An 18,733-nucleotide genomic window follows, 5' to 3' on the forward strand; every position below is an offset into this window, starting at 1 on the left:
CTACTTGTTATTACCTCCCCATTAGCCCCTTTACTGATGTTTCCATTTGTTCTCTTGTCTTACGCACTTTATTTACCTCCTTCCCAAACATTTTATTCTCCCTAAAATCTAATGATACTCTCTCACCCCTACTCTCATTTACCCTCTTTTTCACCTGCCTCTTTCTTTTATACATCTCCCTGTCATTTGCACAATATTTCCCTGCAAAAATCATCCAAATGCCTCTTTCTTCTCTTTCACTAACAATTTTACTTCTTCATCCCACCACTCACTACCCTTTCTAATCTGCCCACCTCCCACCTTTCTCATGCCACAGGCATCTTTTATGCAAGCCATCACTGCTTCCCTAAATACATCCCATTCCTCCTCCACTCCCCTTATATCATTTGCTCTCACTTTTTTCCATTCTGCATTCAGTCTCTCCTGGTTCTTCCTCACACAAGTCTCCTTCCCAAGCTCACTTACTTTCACCACTTTCTTCACCCCAACATTCTCTCTTCTTTTCTAAAATCCTCTACAAATCTTCACCTTCGCCTCCACAAGATTATGATCAGACATCCTCCAGTTGCCCCTTTCAGCACATTAACATCCAAAATTCTCCTTCATGCGCCTATCAATTAACATGTAAACCAATAACGCTCTCTGGCTATCTCTCCTACTTACATACATATACAGTGCTGAACCAGGGCATGTGAAATGACTAGGGTAAACCATGGAACAGTCTGTGGGGCCTGGATGTGGATAGGGAGCTGAGTTTTTATTGCATTAAGTGACATGGATATGAGAGGATGTAGCCTTTCTTCATCTGTTTCCTGGCACGAACTTGTTGATGCAGGGAGCAGTGAGAAGAGGAGACTATATAATTTTTTTCTTTCATGCATCTGTACTGTTTCCTGTGGGACAGGGTGGTGTCAGAAGTGGATGATGGTGAGGAAGTATGAATATGTTCATGTGTATATATGTACAAGTATGTATTTGTATGTATGTATAGGTATATGTATATCGATATGTATGTGTATATATAGTTATGTATGTGTATGTGAGTGGAAGTGTCTTCCTTTATGAGTTTCCTTGTTGATGCAGGAAATGGCAATCAGTGTGAAAAAAATATACTTCCTAGCTTGAGCCAGGTACCCATTCTATCTACCAGCCCTTAGGGGTGGACGGACAGCTGGGGATGACTGGGTGAGAAGAAAATGGTGAGAGTGAGTGAGTTTGGAAAAGACACTTGTGAGTAGAAATACCTAGAGAGATTGAGTGTAGAATGGCAAAAGGTAACAGTAAATAAAGCAAGAGAAGTGGGTGAGGAATGGCAAGTATTTAGGGAAGCACGGTTGGCGAATGCGAGAGAAGTGTGTGGTGTGCATATGGTGATAGCAGGGCAGGGTAGAAAGAATGGTGAGTGATGGGATAACAAAATAAAGATGCTGGGGAAAAGAAAAGAGGGGTATATGGGGCAATACTTACAGGGAAGGAGTGCAAATGATCGGAAGATGTTTATGAGGAAGCAACAAGAGCTCAAGAGAAAGGTGCTGGGGTTTTCTGCAAAAGAGGGAAAATGAAAGAGGGGAGAATGAGCATCAGCAAACCTCAGAGAGAATAAGACATTTTGGAAGGTGTGATAAAAAGAGAACAAATGGAAACATAAGTGAAGGGGGCAAATGGGGAAGTGGTAACATAGTGATGATGAGGAAATGTAGTATCTGAAAGGATTGTCAAATGTTTGATGATACAGTGGCAGATGTAAGATGTTTGGGTTGGGATGGTTTGTGAAGTGAGAGAATTATGAAGAGTGGTTTGGTAAAGAGAGAAGAGGTGAAGGCCCAGCAAAAGATGAAATGTGGCAAGGTGTCCGAAGTGGATGGTGTTGCAGTTGAATTTCTTAAGAAAGGGGGTGACAGGGAGGTTGACTGGTTGGTAAGGATATTCAGTGTATGTATGGATTATGGTGAGGTGCTTGAGAGTTTGCAGAATGCATGTGTACTGCCACTGTATAGAAGTAAGTGTACCTGGTAAGTTGTATGAGAGGGTATTGATGGAGAGAGTGAAGGCATGTATGGAGTGTCAGATTGGGGAGGAGCAGTGTGGTTCAGAAGTGGCACAGGATGTGTGGATCTAGTGTCTGCTTTAAAGAATGTATGTGAAAAATATTTTAGAGAAACGGAAGGTTTTGTATGTAGCATTTATGGAGCTGGAGTAAGTATATGATAGGGTTGATAGAAATAGCTTAAGGGTCTTATGAATATATGGTGTAGGAGAAAAGCTATTAAAAGAAGTGAGAAATTTTTATCAATGGGTGTGTAATGTCATCATGGCTGTTTAATCTATTAATGGTCTTGGAGAGAGGGGTAAGAATGCAGTCTGAATGGGGTGTGGGAAGTAAGTCAATTGTTTGCTGATAAAAGTAAGAATGTGGTTGAGAGAACAGAAGAGGGTGTGCTGAAAAGGTTTGGGACATTTGGAGAAATTGAGGAAGGAGAGGTTAACAAAGGATACATGTGTCAAAAGTGGAAGGAACAAGAAGAATTGGGGGGATCAAATTGGGGATGGAAGGATGAAGAGGAAAAGATTGAAAGTTATCGGAGCTTGAAAATGCATGAGGGTGAAAGGCATGCATATCACAAGAGTAAATTAATGCTATGTGGTATACTGAGATCAACATGTCAATGAAGTGAAACATCCAGGGGAAAGCAAGGAAAGGTCTGTGGAGGTCTGAGTGTAAAGAGGGGCTGTGGTTTTGATGCATTACACATGACAGCCAGAGAATGGATGTGAGTGAATGAGGCCTTATCTTTGTCTGTTCCTAGTGAAACCTCACTAACGTGGGAAATGGTGGACAAGTATGAAAAAGCCTTTGAAAGGCTTCTACTGAGGAGCATTGAGTCCAAATGGATAAAGAGATTGAATAAAGAGGACAAAGACAAGATACTCACATTAGGGAGTCACAAGAGACCTAGCAACAATGGTTTAATGCAACAAAAACAGGATACTCACACTAGGTAGTCACAAAAGAACTTGCAACAAGTTTAATTCAACAAAATCAGGATACTCACACCAAGTATCCACAATAGAACTCGCAACAACAGTTTAATGCAACATTAACAGAATATTCACACTAAGTGGTAGGTAGTCATCGACCATGGAGATATAATATCGGTACTACCCACCTGGGTATTAGGAGGGTTAGTGATAGTTGCATAGTGAGCCAACACTTCACTGGTTGCCAAGGTGCACTTTTCTGACCAAGGTAGCTGTCTTTTCTTTCTGCCTCACCCAGATGTGGACTGCTGACATTCTGTCCATATGCAATCTCTCATTGTAACACAACACTTGACAACAAAACTCATTCTCCATAACTCTTAGATTTTTCCAGTGGTGAGCACAGTGAACTAGCCCTGGCTTTTGTCAAAATGGTTGGAGCAGTAGATAGAAATATTAGGTAGGAACATTAAGTGGGACCAGTAAGTATTTGTAGCAGGATAGAACACTAGGTAGACACATTAGGTAGTAGTAGTCAGTAGGAACATTAGATGGTAGCCTTTGGAAACACTGCACTAGAGTTGTCCTCTCCCAATGGCCTGTTAAGGGTGAGGCACTAAGGGCTATGAAGTGGCACTGGAGTCCACTAGTTATAGCGGCTTTTGCTGTGGCCATCCCCTTGAGGAAGTTTCTAGAGATTTAAACATGTAGATAGATAAATTCACACTAAGTACTCACAAGAGAACTAGCAACAACAATTTAATGCGACAAAAACATATTTAAAACAAAGGCACAGGTTTTAGTTTTGCTGTCAAGGCAAGTGGATGAATTTACCAAGTAACTAGACAATGATGTGGAAAAATTTCAAAGTTTTTTTTCATATTTGTTTATTTTTTCCTGTATAAGATGCTTGCTTGCATCCACTTACCAGGTGTCATACGTAATGCACCAAAACCAGAGCCCTGAATCCACAGCTAAGCCCGACAGACCTTTCTGTCATTTCCCGTGACCACTTCATATGCCCTGGTTTGACATTTACAAGATATCACCCCCTATTGTCCACATCACTCGAATTTTCTCCCTCGTATGCATATTTCTCATTCTCCTACTTGAAAGCCTTTCACTCTATCATTCCATCTTTTTGGTCTCCTCCTACCCCTTGCTCCTTCCACTTTTGATATATCTTTCTCAAACAGGAAGTATAATACAAGGACCACCCACCTGGGTATCAGGTGGGTTAGTAACATCTGCTTAATGAGCCAGCACTTCAGTGGATGTTGAGTTACATCTCTCTGACCCAGGTAGCTGTCTTTTCTTTCTGCCTCACTCATACATAGACTACTGGCATTCTGTCCACAAACATATAATCTCCCGTCATACATAATACTTGACAATGCTTAACTCATGGCTCATTCTTCATATGCACTAGCCCTGCCTTTTGGCAAAATGGTAGGAGCAATAGATAGAAGCAGCAGGTACGAAGATTTAGGCTGGAGCATTAGAAGCACTTGGTAAGAGCATCAGGTAGTAGTAGTCAGTAGGAACACTGGGTAGAAGCCTCAGCAAACACTGTGCTAGACTTGCCTTGTGTCAGTGGCCTGTTAAAGGTGAGGTACTAAAGGCTAAGAAGCGGTACTGGAGTTCACTAGTTTTGGAACTATTGTCGTGGCCACCCCTTTGATTGAGTTCCAATTGGAGCATGCATCAGAGATACAGATAGATATATAGCATAGAAACCATTTCAGTACACCCTGTTCACTCTTAAAGTTTCTACATTTACTCCAAAATGTTTATCTTTCATTGTCAATTCTTACATGATCAACATTCCTCACACCACATATAATCCTCAAGCATTTCCACATAATCCATTCTCTTTCCTTCTTTTGAAGTCATCAGAACTTGCACCTACAGAAATAGAGTGTTATCCTGTCAAAAATAACCACATCTGCCCCTCCAGAGCATGAACTGTCTTTTCACACACACATCAATGCACCAAGGACACTTGACCTTTACCCCCAATATGATTCAATTCACCGCCTATACTTCCATCTGCTGCCCTGTTCACAGTGTCGAAAACACTCCCCTTCCTCTAGATTAAATCTCATAACTTTACCTTTGTTCAAATCAACTCTCAACTATCTTTTTTTCACATACACAGGCACCAGCTTCGGCAGTTTCTTACTCTGGTCTGCTAACATATCAGACATACAAACAGCAACTGACACATCTCATCGTATGCATTTATCCCTTTCACCACCCCATCTATAACCATATGAAAGTCATGGTGACATCATACACCTTAGATGTAGACCTACCTCACTTGGTATACTCAACTCTCCCTACTTGCACATGTGGTTTACTCTCCTACTAATAACTCATCACTTCTTTTCAACAGCTTTCCTTCCACAAAGTACATTTGTAGCACCTTCCACAAAACATCTCTATCAGCTCTATTATGTTTTCTCTACAGATTCATATAAGCAAATATTTGGTTCATATCTTCTATTACTCCAGAACCTACAATATTCCTCCTGGATCTGATGCTCAGTGCACACCACCATTCCACTATCATACAACCTAACATGTATACTTAACAAACTTATACATATGTAAGAGAGCATTTGCCTTTTTATTATGGCACTATGCAGGCACCTCGCCAGTCTTCAAGTATCTCACTTGGACACATGAACACAGAACATCCTGATTAACAGGTCAACACTTCCAACCCCTTTCTTGAGAAATTCAACAGCAAACCCATCCACTCACCAGCTTTATCACATTTGATCGTGTGCATGGCTTTCACCATCTCTCCCCTTTTCACGAAACCATCTGCTATGACTTCCTTGCTCTACATACCTCTCTGCAAACACCTCATGATCTGCCACTATCATTGAACACGTGTATTCAATAGTCCTTCAGAATACTAAATCTCCTCTTTACCTGTTACCATATTATTTTTCTTGGTGATCTGAAGTTCTCATCGCATTATTTATCTGCAGAAAATTCTCGTTTGCTCTAAAGTTTGCTTATAATCTCTCACTACATCTCTTATTTGCCTTCATTTTCCACCCATGCACTTTCATTTTGACCTCCTGCCACTTTCTCTTGCACATTTCCCTACCAAACATACTCCTTCCTTTAGGGCAACACCCATACACTTTTTTTTCACTCTTAACTTTATCATCTGACCGTTTGCTATCCTTTCCTAAGTGCCCATATCCTACCTTCCACATGAGTAATTCAAACTAAATGCTTGCAGGAGCTACCCTGAATGGGGCTGAAAACCCACAATAGTTTCCTTTTATTCTTTCATTATTATGTTTTGAACTTCACAGGGTAGTGTAAATCTATCTATCTATATCTCTGATGCCTGTTCCCAACAGGAACTCCCTTTAAGGGGTAACATGTTACCTGGTTATGAAGGAGGAATATATTTTTTTTATTATTCTGAGAACTGTATGCGAGAAACTTCTGAAATATTTAGTGAAAACCAAGACAAAATATAAAAGCTCACAAATGGCATACCCAATGTAATACTGAATTAAAAGTGCCATTCTAAGCCAGTTTCAGTAATCAAATGAAACAGCATGCAGTAGACAGTTCTAAAAAAAATTACTCCATATGCATAAATAAACTTTATTTGTTATAAATAATACTTGTAAATCACTCCATATGCCACATTCAAATGACCTATAATAAGAAACCTGGTTGCTTTGACTATGGATTTACACAAATATTCATTTCAAGAAGAAATAGCAATTAAACATTAATTTACCACTACCATCATTGTGGACAAAGGAATTGTCTTCCTTAGAAATGATTAAGCATGTGAAATACAAAAACCAATTCTACATATAAAATTGTATTACCATTAATTACATGGATATGATGGAGCGATTTCTTTTTTCTCCCTCAACACATCAAAGATCATATACATCCTCTGGGCATCCACAGAGGCAATCATCACTTGAGCATGTACTTGCTTCACTGTTTGATGAACACTAGGACAGCTGACATTCGTTGCAATTCCCATATCTATAGATATGGGAAACCTTTTATCATAAACACACACTAACTTCATGTTCAAAACTCTTCTTTAATAAAGATTGTATCATCAAGCTCAGTCTTTATTATTGGGTCAGAAAAAGTTCTTTCTGGTTCTGGACTACTGTCTGTCTTGCATATTATAAATTCTGTATCATTATCCACTTCCTCAACTTCCTGTTTCACTCTCTTCGGACCACTAGACTTCTTTACCACCGAGTGCTCGGATTCTTGCTGGCAGGATATTATCTCGTCACACTGACATTCATCATGGCTGGAAGTATGGCCTGTTGAACCAGCCTTAGGGGATGAGTCTTCACCAGAGTGGACGCTACAGAAAGGTTTCTCTGCTTTGTGAAATTTCATGTGTTGCACTAAATCACTACTACAAAAGAATATCTTTTGGCACTGCGAACATTCATGTGAACTGTCTCCTGAATGAATAGCCATGTGCCGCACTAAATTACTTTTCAGAGAGAAGGTCTTTTGACACTGCAAGCATTCGTGTGGCTTCTCTCCTGTATGAATAGTCATGTGACGCACTAAATTACTCTTTTGGGAAAAGGATTTTTGGCACTGTGAACATTCAAATGGCTTCTCTCCTGTATGAATACTCATGTGTTGCACTAAATTACGCTTCAGGGAGAAGGTCTTTTGACATTGTGAACATTTATATGGTTTATTTCCTGTATGAAGAGTCATGTGCTGCACTAAAGTACTCTTCTGGGAGAAGGTCTTTTGGCACCGTGAACATTCATGTGGCTTCTCTCCTGTATGAATGGTCACGTGCCGCAGTAAGTGACTCTTTTTAGAGAAAGTCTTCTGACACTGAGAGCATTCATATGGCTTCTCTCTAGTATGAACAGTCATGTGCTGCATCATACTACTCCTCCAGAGAAAGGTTTTTCGGCACTGTGAACATTCATATGGCCTCTTGCTTGTATGAACAGTCATGTGCCGCACTAAGGTACTCTTATGGGAAAAGGATTTTCGGCATTGTGAACATTCATATGGCTTCTCTCCTGTATGGATAGCCATGTGCCATGCTAAACTGTGCCTCCATGAAAAGGTCTTCTGGCAATGAGAACACTCAAATGGCTTCTCTTTAGTATGAACAGTCATATGACGTACTAAGTGGCTCTTTCGGGAAAAGGTCTTTTGACACTGTACACATTTATGTGGTTTGATTCCTGTATGAAGTTCCAAATGCTGATCTAAATAACTCTTCCGGGAGAAGATCTTGTCACATTGCGGACATTCATGTGGCTTCTCTCCTGTATGAGCTGTTAGTTGCTGCACCAAAAAACTCTTATCAATTACGTCTCTTGGCATTGTTAATATTTATATGGCTTCACTCTTGAATGAATATTAACGTTTGCACAATATGAGTCTTCTGGGAGAAGGCTTTTTGGACAACAAGAACATTTATGCATCAACATACATCTGCCACGCTGAATCACCCCTCCTGAAGTTAGTCTTCGATACCGTGAACGTTCAAATAGTGTGAGGTTTATTGCTCTTTCCTAGATCAAAATGTACACTGAAGCTTTTCCAGTAAAGTGAATACTTAAGACTTTTCATCAATGCAAGTGCACATATGCCCTTTCGTGACAGAATTTGTTGAAGCTTTTCCAGTAAATACTTAAGACTTTTCATCGATGCAAATTGAACATTAGCCCTTTCATGATAGAATTTTTTACAAAATATTTTGAGGCAGTAAATGTGACATTAGCTTGCCTTCCATGATGCTAACTTGCAAAATAATAATAATACAACCAAAAGTGTAGCCCATGACAACCTTGTTTGTTTAGTGGCTCACCACAGATGAGGTAAATGACCCTGGCTGGTGTGGAGTATGGACAAATAGATAAGCAAGCAGTGCACCATTCTCAAACCCACCTACACCAGGTAACAGAGGGTCAAATGCAGAGAAAAATAGCTTAAAACATGTGTTGAGGTTAATATGGCAGTTCTGGTCTCACATCTGTCCTTCTCAATTAAGATTATATGAGGTAAGGTCCTCTCCCCTTCCCTCTACCCCATTCAGTGAAAACTACAACATCCAAACCACCTCTAAACATAACAGTTACCCTGGATTAGTCTATGTCCCTCTTGACTTTAGTTTCCCATTCCAGATGATATATAAGTATTGCAACTGCAAGCAATTCCCAGACAGTTGCTTTCTTCTTTCTACAGCAACTCAACCATTACTGATGATATCTAATTCACACTTCTAAGGTTAATTGCGACCAATAAATTAATATTATTCACAAAGACATCACTCTGGAATAACCTCAGTTATGAAGGAATAAATGTTCATACATATCAGACTCTCCTTGCATGATATACCATATACGAATTCATGTTAAGACTTCTGAAGGAAAGTTAACTTGCCACTGGCAGTGATTCCTGAATAACACACGCTCTTTTTTTCCACACACTGTTTGAACAGCGTAATGAGATGATTATCGTGTAAAAAATCAAAAAAGTCTCGGTACCACAAGACTACGACACGTTTAATTTTACCAATCACTGTTATAATAAAATGTTGTGAAAACACAAATAACGTTAACTATCAGCCTTGACTAACCTAGGTAGTAACTATGGTCCTCCTCATTAATGGTAAAATCTCTTCCTCTAATTCTTTTAACTTTATCCCTATATCCCTATCTTTTAAAGTTTCATTTTATCCCTCTGTCATTTTGTTGTTGTCAATGCCAGTGCCATTCATGTTGCCTCTGCTATTACTGTTGTTGTATACCCTTAATGATGTTCAGCTGTTTCTACTGTTGTTGCTGCTCTAAATCATTATTTTTTAATGCTGCTGCTTCTGATTTACTGTTGTAAGGACGTTTATTCGGGAAAGTCTAGAGACACAAAACACACAGAGCTGCAAAAAACAGAATGGTAAATATTAGCATTAGATACTGAAAAGCAACACAAAGAGGACTCTTTATATCACAGGTTGCCACCAGATTACCATAAAAGAATTTCATATAACATGCTTATGATATACCAAGACGAGATCATCCACATAATGCTTATACCATACCACAATACAGTCATCCACACCATGCTCATAATATACCAAAACGAGGTCATCTACACAAGGTATGACCGATACAATACCTCCTCCTTTCCTTGCAAGGCTGTAGAATTCTCTTCCATCAAATGATGACAACAATTTAACCATCTAGTACTGATGACAGAGACCAAAACCTTAATTTCCTGTTAAAGAATAAGTCAAGATGAGATCTCTAGCTTTAGGCATTATAAAGAACATATATCAAAACCTTACCATCACTACATGATGTTATATATAATAGTTTGCCCATTACAATTGTGTTGAATATTTACCAAGACTCTCAAAATCAAGTGCCAACATTACATATGCAAATAATTACAATCTTTAGCATCATATCGTAATGATAGATATAAACAGTTCAAACCCTATATGTGGTGTGAGGTGGTTTGACTGAGTAAGTAATGAAACGGGTAAGTGAGATGTGTGGTAATAAGAGTGTGGCTGAGAGAGCAGAAGAGGGTGTTCTGAAATGGTTTGGTCACATGGAGAGAATGAGTGAGGAAAGATTGACAAAGATATATGTGTCAAAGGTGGAGGGAACAAGGAGAAGTGGGAGACCAAATTGGAGGTGGAAAGATGGAGTGAAAAAGATTTTGAGTGATCAGGGCCTGAACATGCAGGAGGGTGAAAGGCGTGCAAGGAATAGAGTGAATTGGAACGATGTGGTATACCAGGGTCAACGTGCTGTCAATGGATTGAACCAGGGCACGTGAAATGTCTGGGGTAAACCATGGAAAGTTCTGTGGGGCCTGGATGTGGAAAGGGAGCTGTGGTTTTGGTGCTTTATACATGACAGGTAGAGACTGAATGTGAACGAATGTGGCCTTTGTTGTCATTTCCTAGCGCTACGTCACGCACATGCGGGGGCAGGGGGTTGTTATTTCATGTGTGGCAGGGTGGCGACAGGAATGATCAAGGGCAGACAGTATGAATTATGTACATGTGTATATATGTATATGTCTGCATGTGTATATATATGTATACATTGAGATGTATAGGTATGTATATGTACGTGTGTGGACGTGTATGTTTATACATGTGTATGTGGGTGGTTTGGGCCATTCTTTCGTCTGTTTCCTCGTGCTACCTCGCTAATGCAGGAGACAGCGACAGAGTATAATAAATAAATAAATAAATAAATATACAGATGCTAAACACATACAGATCTGACCCACTGATGAGAGTTTTTGTTGTAATGACCAAATAAATCCCTGTATTCCATTTGTAAATATTCTAGAGATCACTCCATCATGCATCTTTAGTTAAAATGCATTTTTTTTATAGAATACAGTTCTAGTCATTTATATATATTTCATTATACTTGATTATATATATATATATATATATATATATATATATATATATATATATATATATATATATATATATATATATATATATATATATATATTTTCTTTCTTTTCTTTTGTACTATTCGCCATTTCCCGCATTAGCGAGGTAGCGCTATGAACAGAGGACTGGGCCTTAGAGGGAATATCCTCACCTGGCCCCCTTCTCTGTTCCTTCTTTTGGAAAATTAAAAAAAAACCGAGAGGGGAGGATTTCCAGCCACCCGCTCCCTCCCCTTTTAGTCGCCTTCTACGACACGCAGGGAATACGTGGGAAGTATTCTTTCTCCCCTATCCCCAGGGATATATATATATATATATATATATATATATACACACACACACAAACACCCATACATGTACATATCAATATATACACACATACATATTCATACTTGCTTGCCTTCATCCATTCCTAGTGCCACCCCGCCCCACAGATAACAGCATCGCTACCCCTTGCTTCAATGAGGCATTACCAGGAAAACAGACAAAAAGGCCAAATCCATTCACACTCAGTCTCTAGCTGCCATGTGTAATGCACCGAAACCACAGCTCCCAATCCACATCCAGGCCCCACAGACTTTTCCATCATTTACCCCAGATGCTTCACATGCAACTGTTCGGTCCACTGACAGCACTTTGACCCCAGGATACAACATTGTTCTAATTCACTCTATTCCTTGAACACCTCTCACCCTCCTGCATATTCAGGCCCTGATTGCTCAAATCCTTTTCACTCTATCCTTCTACCTCTAATTTGGTCTCCTGCTTCTCCTTGTTCCCTCCAACTATGACACATATATCCTCTTTGTCAATCTTTCCTCACTCATTCTCTCCATATGCCCATACCATTTCAGCACACCCACCTCTGCTCTCTCAACTACTCTATTTATTTCCACACATTTCTCTTAACCTTTCACTACTTACTTAATCAAACCACTCTTTTTATTTTCACACATTTCTCTTAACATTTCAATACTTACTTAATCAAACCACCTCACACCACATATTTTCCTTAAATATTTCATTTCCAACACATTCACCCTCCTCCATACAACCCCATCTATAACCCATGCCTCACAACCATATAATATGTTGGAACTACTATTCCTTCAAACATACCTATTTCTGCTCTCTGAGATAATGTTCTCTCCTTCCACACATTCTTCATTGCTCCCAGAGCCTTCATCCCCAACCCCACCTGGTGACACTTCCACTTCCATGGTTCCATTTGCTGCTAGTCCACTTCCAGATATCTAAAAAACACTTCACTTCCTCCAATTTTCTCCATTAAAACCTACATCCCAATTTACTTGTCCCTCAACCCTACTGGACCTATTAACCTTGCTCTTATTCACATTTACTCTCAACTTTATCCTTTCAAACACTTTCCTAAACTCAGTCACCAACTTCTGCAGTTTCTCACTCAAATCTTTAAATCTTGTTATTCAGGGCAATGTTTGATTTTTCATTTTATTACTTTATTTACAGACTGTGCTTTTAATTAGCAAACAGTGACCTCTCAAGATATATTTCAAGTCATTCTTTTCTCTTTCATTTTTGTTTACCATCTCATGTGTCTGTGAGGTTGTGCTATGATGACCAAAAAAAAGAGGCTTCATTTGTTTATATCCATTCTCTCGCCGTCTTGTGTAATGCACTGAAACTACAGCTCCCTACCCATAACCAGGTCCAACAGACCTTTCTATGGTTTTGCCCCACCTGCTTCTCATGCCCTGGTTCAGTCCACTGACAACTCATTGCCTCCTTTATACCACATTGCTCCAATTACCTCTATACCATACATACCTTTCATCCTCCTGCTTGTTCATATCCCAGGCTCTCAAAATCCTATTCACTCCATACTGTCTTCACAGATTCAGTCCTCCCTTCTCCTTGGCCCCCCTACTTTTGACACATATCTTCTCTGTCAACCTATCTGCGTTCATTCTTTCCATATGTCCAAACAATTTCAACAAAATCTCTTTTGTTCTCTCAGCCACACTATACTTTTTACTACAACTCTCTTATCCTATTACTACTTACTTAATCTACCCACCTTCACACCACATTTCACTTTCAACACATTCACCCTCATTTTATTCTCATCCAAAGCCCACGCCTCGCAATCCATATAACACTATCAGGGCTACTATACCTTCACACTTAGCCATTTTTGCTCTCCCAGATATTGACCTCCCCATGTAATACTGTAGAAGACCAAGTGATATTCATATTATGTCAGCAGATCATTGCTTTTCCGCATGTAATTTCATGAATGATTTGCAAGCTCCATTTTCAAGAGGCACTGATGTGCATTCAGCATGATTACCCGTAAAAATTCCCAAATTACACAAATAACAAAATGCTGCCATTATTAACAGAGTTAAAGGTAGTAGATCATTCTGTTACATATGCCTTTTCTCAATTCTGCATATCACTTATATTTCTTTGTATTCCTTCATTGAAACTATTTCTGTGCTAAGGAAGACCCTGGTTTTCGATGCATGGGTACTTGGGTAATTTAACTTTTTTTATCATTAAAGTCAACAGATAAGTGATAATGAGGAAGGCTATGATGATTTTAAAATATATGTATCATAAAAGTGAAGCACTTCTAGTAATAAAAAGAACTTATGAAAACATTAACAAGCTCAACCTAGGTGATAAGATTTACGTTAACCATTACAGTGCACCTCTCAGAAAACCTGCCTACCGACGTCTGCACATGAAAAATGAAAAATGAAAAACTCTCGAAAGCATATTAAATACGAGCAAAATTTATGATATGCATGTAGAATATAAAAAAACGAAGTAAATCATCCATTTACCTGTGCTTAGCCATGACAGTGTTATGGACAAAAGTACAATATACAAAGGCTTAAAAAGTACTTGGACAGAGCTATGCACAGCAACATATTGAGATATGAGCAGTAAAATTTAAAAAATAATCTATATACCTATGATCAACTGTGGTGGAGAGCTGAAGTATCTTGGGGCTGCATACAAAGCTTGCCTCGGGCTTGCTGAGATCGGATATGCTTGCTCCTGCTCTACTCTGTTATAGTAACAACCCTGTCTGAAAAGAAGAGGTTTCAGCTTATATTTCAGCAAGAAAAGCTCAAATGATGCAAGACTACTAACATCTAATTTTTTTCTTTTAAATGTTGAAAAAATACAGAAAAATAAAATCTACCAGAAAAAAAAGGGAAGGAGGTAATTTTGAATATCTACAGATTGTTTTGTCAGCATGACTAACAAGAAGTGGAGGTAAAGAAAACCGGTGAATAATTCTAGGTACCCTCATTGCAGTGAAGCATATTTTCTGTGTCACAATGAAACATTAGAAATCAAAAGGATTTGGAATCATCCTTAATGAAAGTGAATGGAGACAGAGAATATAATACTGATGAGGATTAAAAATAAGTAACACTTAAGAAATATGAGGGATGACTGTGTGACTGCACTGCAACAGCTAGTGTCATTATCAAAGACTTTCAAAAGGTATAAAAATATTACTGGTGTAGCTGGTGATATTACTTGGTACCGTTTATCATATCAGGTTTTAAAAACTAGTGGTCATTGTAGGGAAACCTGATACAGTGTCAAGAGTTAGATACAAACTCTTCTTGATCTGCAGAATGAGGTTCAGGGTACTGGAGATACCCACGTTGCAAATAATGATATGTAGGAAGAATCTGATGCTATAAACCTCAATAAGAAAAAATAATGATAAAACTAGAAAACATGAAATGTACATAGGATAAATTAAACTCCAGTGCTGCTCCCTAGCCTTCAGTGCCTCACCCTGAATATGCCATTGGCAGAAGCCAAGTCTAATCTTCCTACCTAATACTCCCAACCAATATCCTTTCCAACTACTACCTATGTTTTCACCTAAAGTTCCGACTCATTACCTCTATCTATTGCTCCTACCATTTTGCCAAAAGGCAGGGCTAGTGCATGGTGCTCACCACAGGAAATTATAGTCAAGAAGAATGAGCTTTGTGAGTTTAGTGTTATGTATGACAAGGAGAGATTATGTTTCCAGACAGGATGCCAGAAGTCCACGTGTGGGTTAGGCAGGGTTATGCAGCTGTCACTAACCCTCCCTATACCCAGAGTAGTACTAGTAATATACCTCCCTGGTCCCTGGCTGTCAATCAAATACTACCTAACTAAAAACACTATATAGTCTTTGGTTGAGCATGAGTTTAATTTAGATTGCAATCTTCACAGCTATAATATAGAAAATAATATATGTATCGGAGTAGCTCTACATACCCTTAAATCACTTGGTGCAATGCCTTTTAGCCAAAAACAGTCTTAGAAATCAGCATGAATAAAAATTGCACTAAATAAAAAAAAAATGATTGTTTACGAATGCACGTGACAGTACTTATACTAAAAATAAAGAAATATCAATGGATACATATAGGGGAAATGACAAGTACGGATAACATCACTTTCATCATTATTAGTTACAGATAAAACCTGGACAAACTGGACATCTAAAGATTCGTTTACCATTTGCAAGAATGTCGAACAAAGGCATTACAGATGCATCATGAAACAGTATAATATTGATTACGAGAGTTTTTGCCCCACAATTTCCCTCTACTTCAATTTCTTCATACGTGAAGATCTGTACCATTTCTTCATTATTTTCCGAAAATCATTTACTTTATTAGAGATTGTTCTCAAGCTAAGAAAAAGTATCACAAAGGCTGGGAGTTATAATTCGCTTTAAACGAATACCATAACATAATACGACAAAATAAAATTATATACACACATCATAGGTAAATGGAGACGTCTGGAATGAAAATGGAATTTATATGAGACATATGTCGCTGGGGAGGATTTATGCCATGATAAAAGGACGTAAAACCTGCTGTGGTGAGACACGGCACTAGGGTAGCGCTCACCGCTATCATACATACACACACACACACACACGTCTTTTCAACCATTAACATTCATCTAGACCTATATCACTTGTTTCTTTCCTCAAATCACGTTGTTACTCCATTCAACAAGAGGGAAATTCATTTTTCACTTTGAGAGGAACGCCATTCATTTTCCATGGCGAGGTGTCGTCCCACCATCTCTCCTCAAGTCGTATATCTAAATCAATACAAATCTTCATATAAACACATAATACAACAGTCGTCCCAGTGTTCCACCGTATCATAGGTGTATTTCAACGACCATTGAGCAATGAACTTGAATTCTGGTGGTTTTCGGGATTTAAGGAATACAAAGGAAATATGGCGTCGCACCATCGGAGGTTTGGCAATGGTGCTACAAATTCATCAAAAATACAGAGGAACAATATATTATTGATATCAACTTAAGTCATATTTGTCAACCTGGATCCCATACAATACTCTATGGTTATATTTCACCAGCTTTTCAACCATCATCCGGAAAATTCTCGTGTCGTTCGGTGTTTGACGACAACCATATGACGCTCTGCCTTCTCACTCACTCTTTCACTTATTAACAAAACATCTACCACATATGTGACGCAGATAAACCTTCAACTTTATTACATCAGAAATTTAACCCCAGAATCGATAGGAAATTACCGACAAACCGAGAAATTCTGGAAATACTCTCGGCGTGCTGAGACCCTGAGACGTTGACTTCAGTAATGGCTTCTAGGTAAACACTGTGTGTGTGTTGCCGGTGAGATACGGACGTAAATAATTATGACTGGGCTACGACCTAAAATTATTATAAAGAATAAATATACCCATTTAGCAATATATAATATAAAATGATGATGAAATATGAATTAGAATTAATCTCATAGTTATAAGAAGTAATCTTGAAGCGATAAGAACTTTAATACAATCATTACGCCCGCGAACTGTTTGAGATTCTTTGCCGAAATAGACATTTTTATGTCTATTTTGATATCACACCGCTGACACAAATGGATATTCACAGTAATACATTAAAAGAACAGACATTTTCTCATTAGAAACGGGAACTATTCAGAACTGACAAAGTGCTTTTCAAATCCTATTCTGTAACCATGGCAATATAAAATTTTGAAAAGCTATGCTTGATAATGTTGATGGTTGTAATATGGTAGCATTAAATTATCACTCCATGATTCTTAAGCAATTTTGCTCATTCGAATATTATGTTCTCGAATATCCTTCGTCTCACGTTGGTGAGCAGCGGGGTCTACACCGGTCATTTCCCATTAGGCTCACACAGCCACACTCTTATTATTACCACACATTTCTCTTACCCTTTCATTACTTATTCGGTTTAATGTCGTGTTTAAGACATTGCTAGCTATTTTATAAATTTTCCTGGAAGATTATGAGCCATTTTCGTCATATCTCGTTCACAAATTCACAATGGATGGAAATTTCATGTTGGTTTTTGATCAGTTTCGTACACTTATATACAGACATGTGTAATACACTTGGAATATCGGGTGTTGCAAAGCGAAATACTTTTTTTGTGAAATTTGAATATTATTTTTCCCAATATTTTTTTCTCAATATTCGCAATAGAATACCTTTTTGTTTGGGGAGGGGGAGGTGGCAATATACAGTTTAAGGGCACCACGGGTAATGGCCCCCAATGGACTCGCTCTACTTGACGGATGTGAATGAATTGGTCGCTGATGTGATGGGAATATATTATGTAATGCTGCTTTACTTAGGGGAGTGTGGGAAATTTGTTTTAAGGTAGTGGCGAGGGCTATGAAGACTAGGGAAAACGTGACTTGGGGGGGGGGGGGAGCAGGGGAAGGTTGGATTAAGGTAGTGGGGAGGGCTATGAAAACTAGGGAAAATGTGACGGGGGGAGGAGGGGAAGGTTGGATTAAGGTAGTGGGGAGGGCTATGAAGACTAGGGAAAACGTGACTTTGCCTACTGTAAAAAGCAGGTAAAACATTGTACGACAATATATCTTAACGGTTCAAAGTGGGTAGTTCATGGCTGTTAGGGGGATATATTAAACATATTGGCCTTAGCCGACAAAAACATCATGGCTAAATATTCATCACCACTGCAACCATGGCCACACAGGGCCAGTGTGTTGAAGAACACCCTACCATAGTCGACCAGGGCCAGGATGTAGCAGAGGAACACCCTGCCATAGTCGACCAGGGCCAGTATGTAGTATGTGTGAAAGAAGAAAGTTAAGAGTAAATGTGAATAAGAGCAAGGTTATTAGGTACAGTAGGGTTGAGGGTCAAGTCAATTGGGAGGTGAGTTTGAATGGAGAAAAACTGGAGGAAGTAACGTG

General features: G+C 38.9%; 1 protein-coding gene across 2 annotated transcripts; it reads right to left on the bottom strand.

Annotated features, from left to right (window-relative positions):
* Window positions 1-6,599: 6,599 nt before the first annotated feature.
* Window positions 6,600-17,166, bottom strand: LOC139745780 (uncharacterized). 2 transcript variants are annotated; one of them, XM_071656318.1, is made up of 4 exons: window positions 17,049-17,166; window positions 14,418-14,536; window positions 10,153-10,251; window positions 6,600-9,913 (listed from the first exon to the last, which is right to left on the bottom strand). In XM_071656318.1, exon 4 carries the CDS (start codon window positions 8,353-8,355, stop codon window positions 7,063-7,065), a length of 1,293 nt encoding a protein of 430 aa, XP_071512419.1. In that variant the 5' UTR covers window positions 8,356-9,913; window positions 10,153-10,251; window positions 14,418-14,536; window positions 17,049-17,166; the 3' UTR covers window positions 6,600-7,062. The 2 variants fall into 2 exon arrangements, with proteins under 2 accessions (XP_071512419.1, XP_071512420.1); XM_071656319.1 differs by having other exon boundaries at window positions 17,057-17,076.
* Between the last annotated feature and the right edge of the window lie 1,567 nt (window positions 17,167-18,733).

The sequence above is a fragment of the Panulirus ornatus genome, chromosome 62 (assembly GCF_036320965.1).
Source record: "Panulirus ornatus isolate Po-2019 chromosome 62, ASM3632096v1, whole genome shotgun sequence".
In the NCBI taxonomy this organism is placed as follows: Eukaryota; Metazoa; Arthropoda; class Malacostraca; order Decapoda; family Palinuridae; genus Panulirus; species Panulirus ornatus.

Bases quoted from the DNA above. Each gene is read 5' to 3' on its own strand.
- LOC139745780 (XM_071656318.1), bottom strand. From the start codon at position 8,355: ATGCCAAGAGACGTAATTGATAAGAGTTTTTTGGTGCAGCAACTAACA.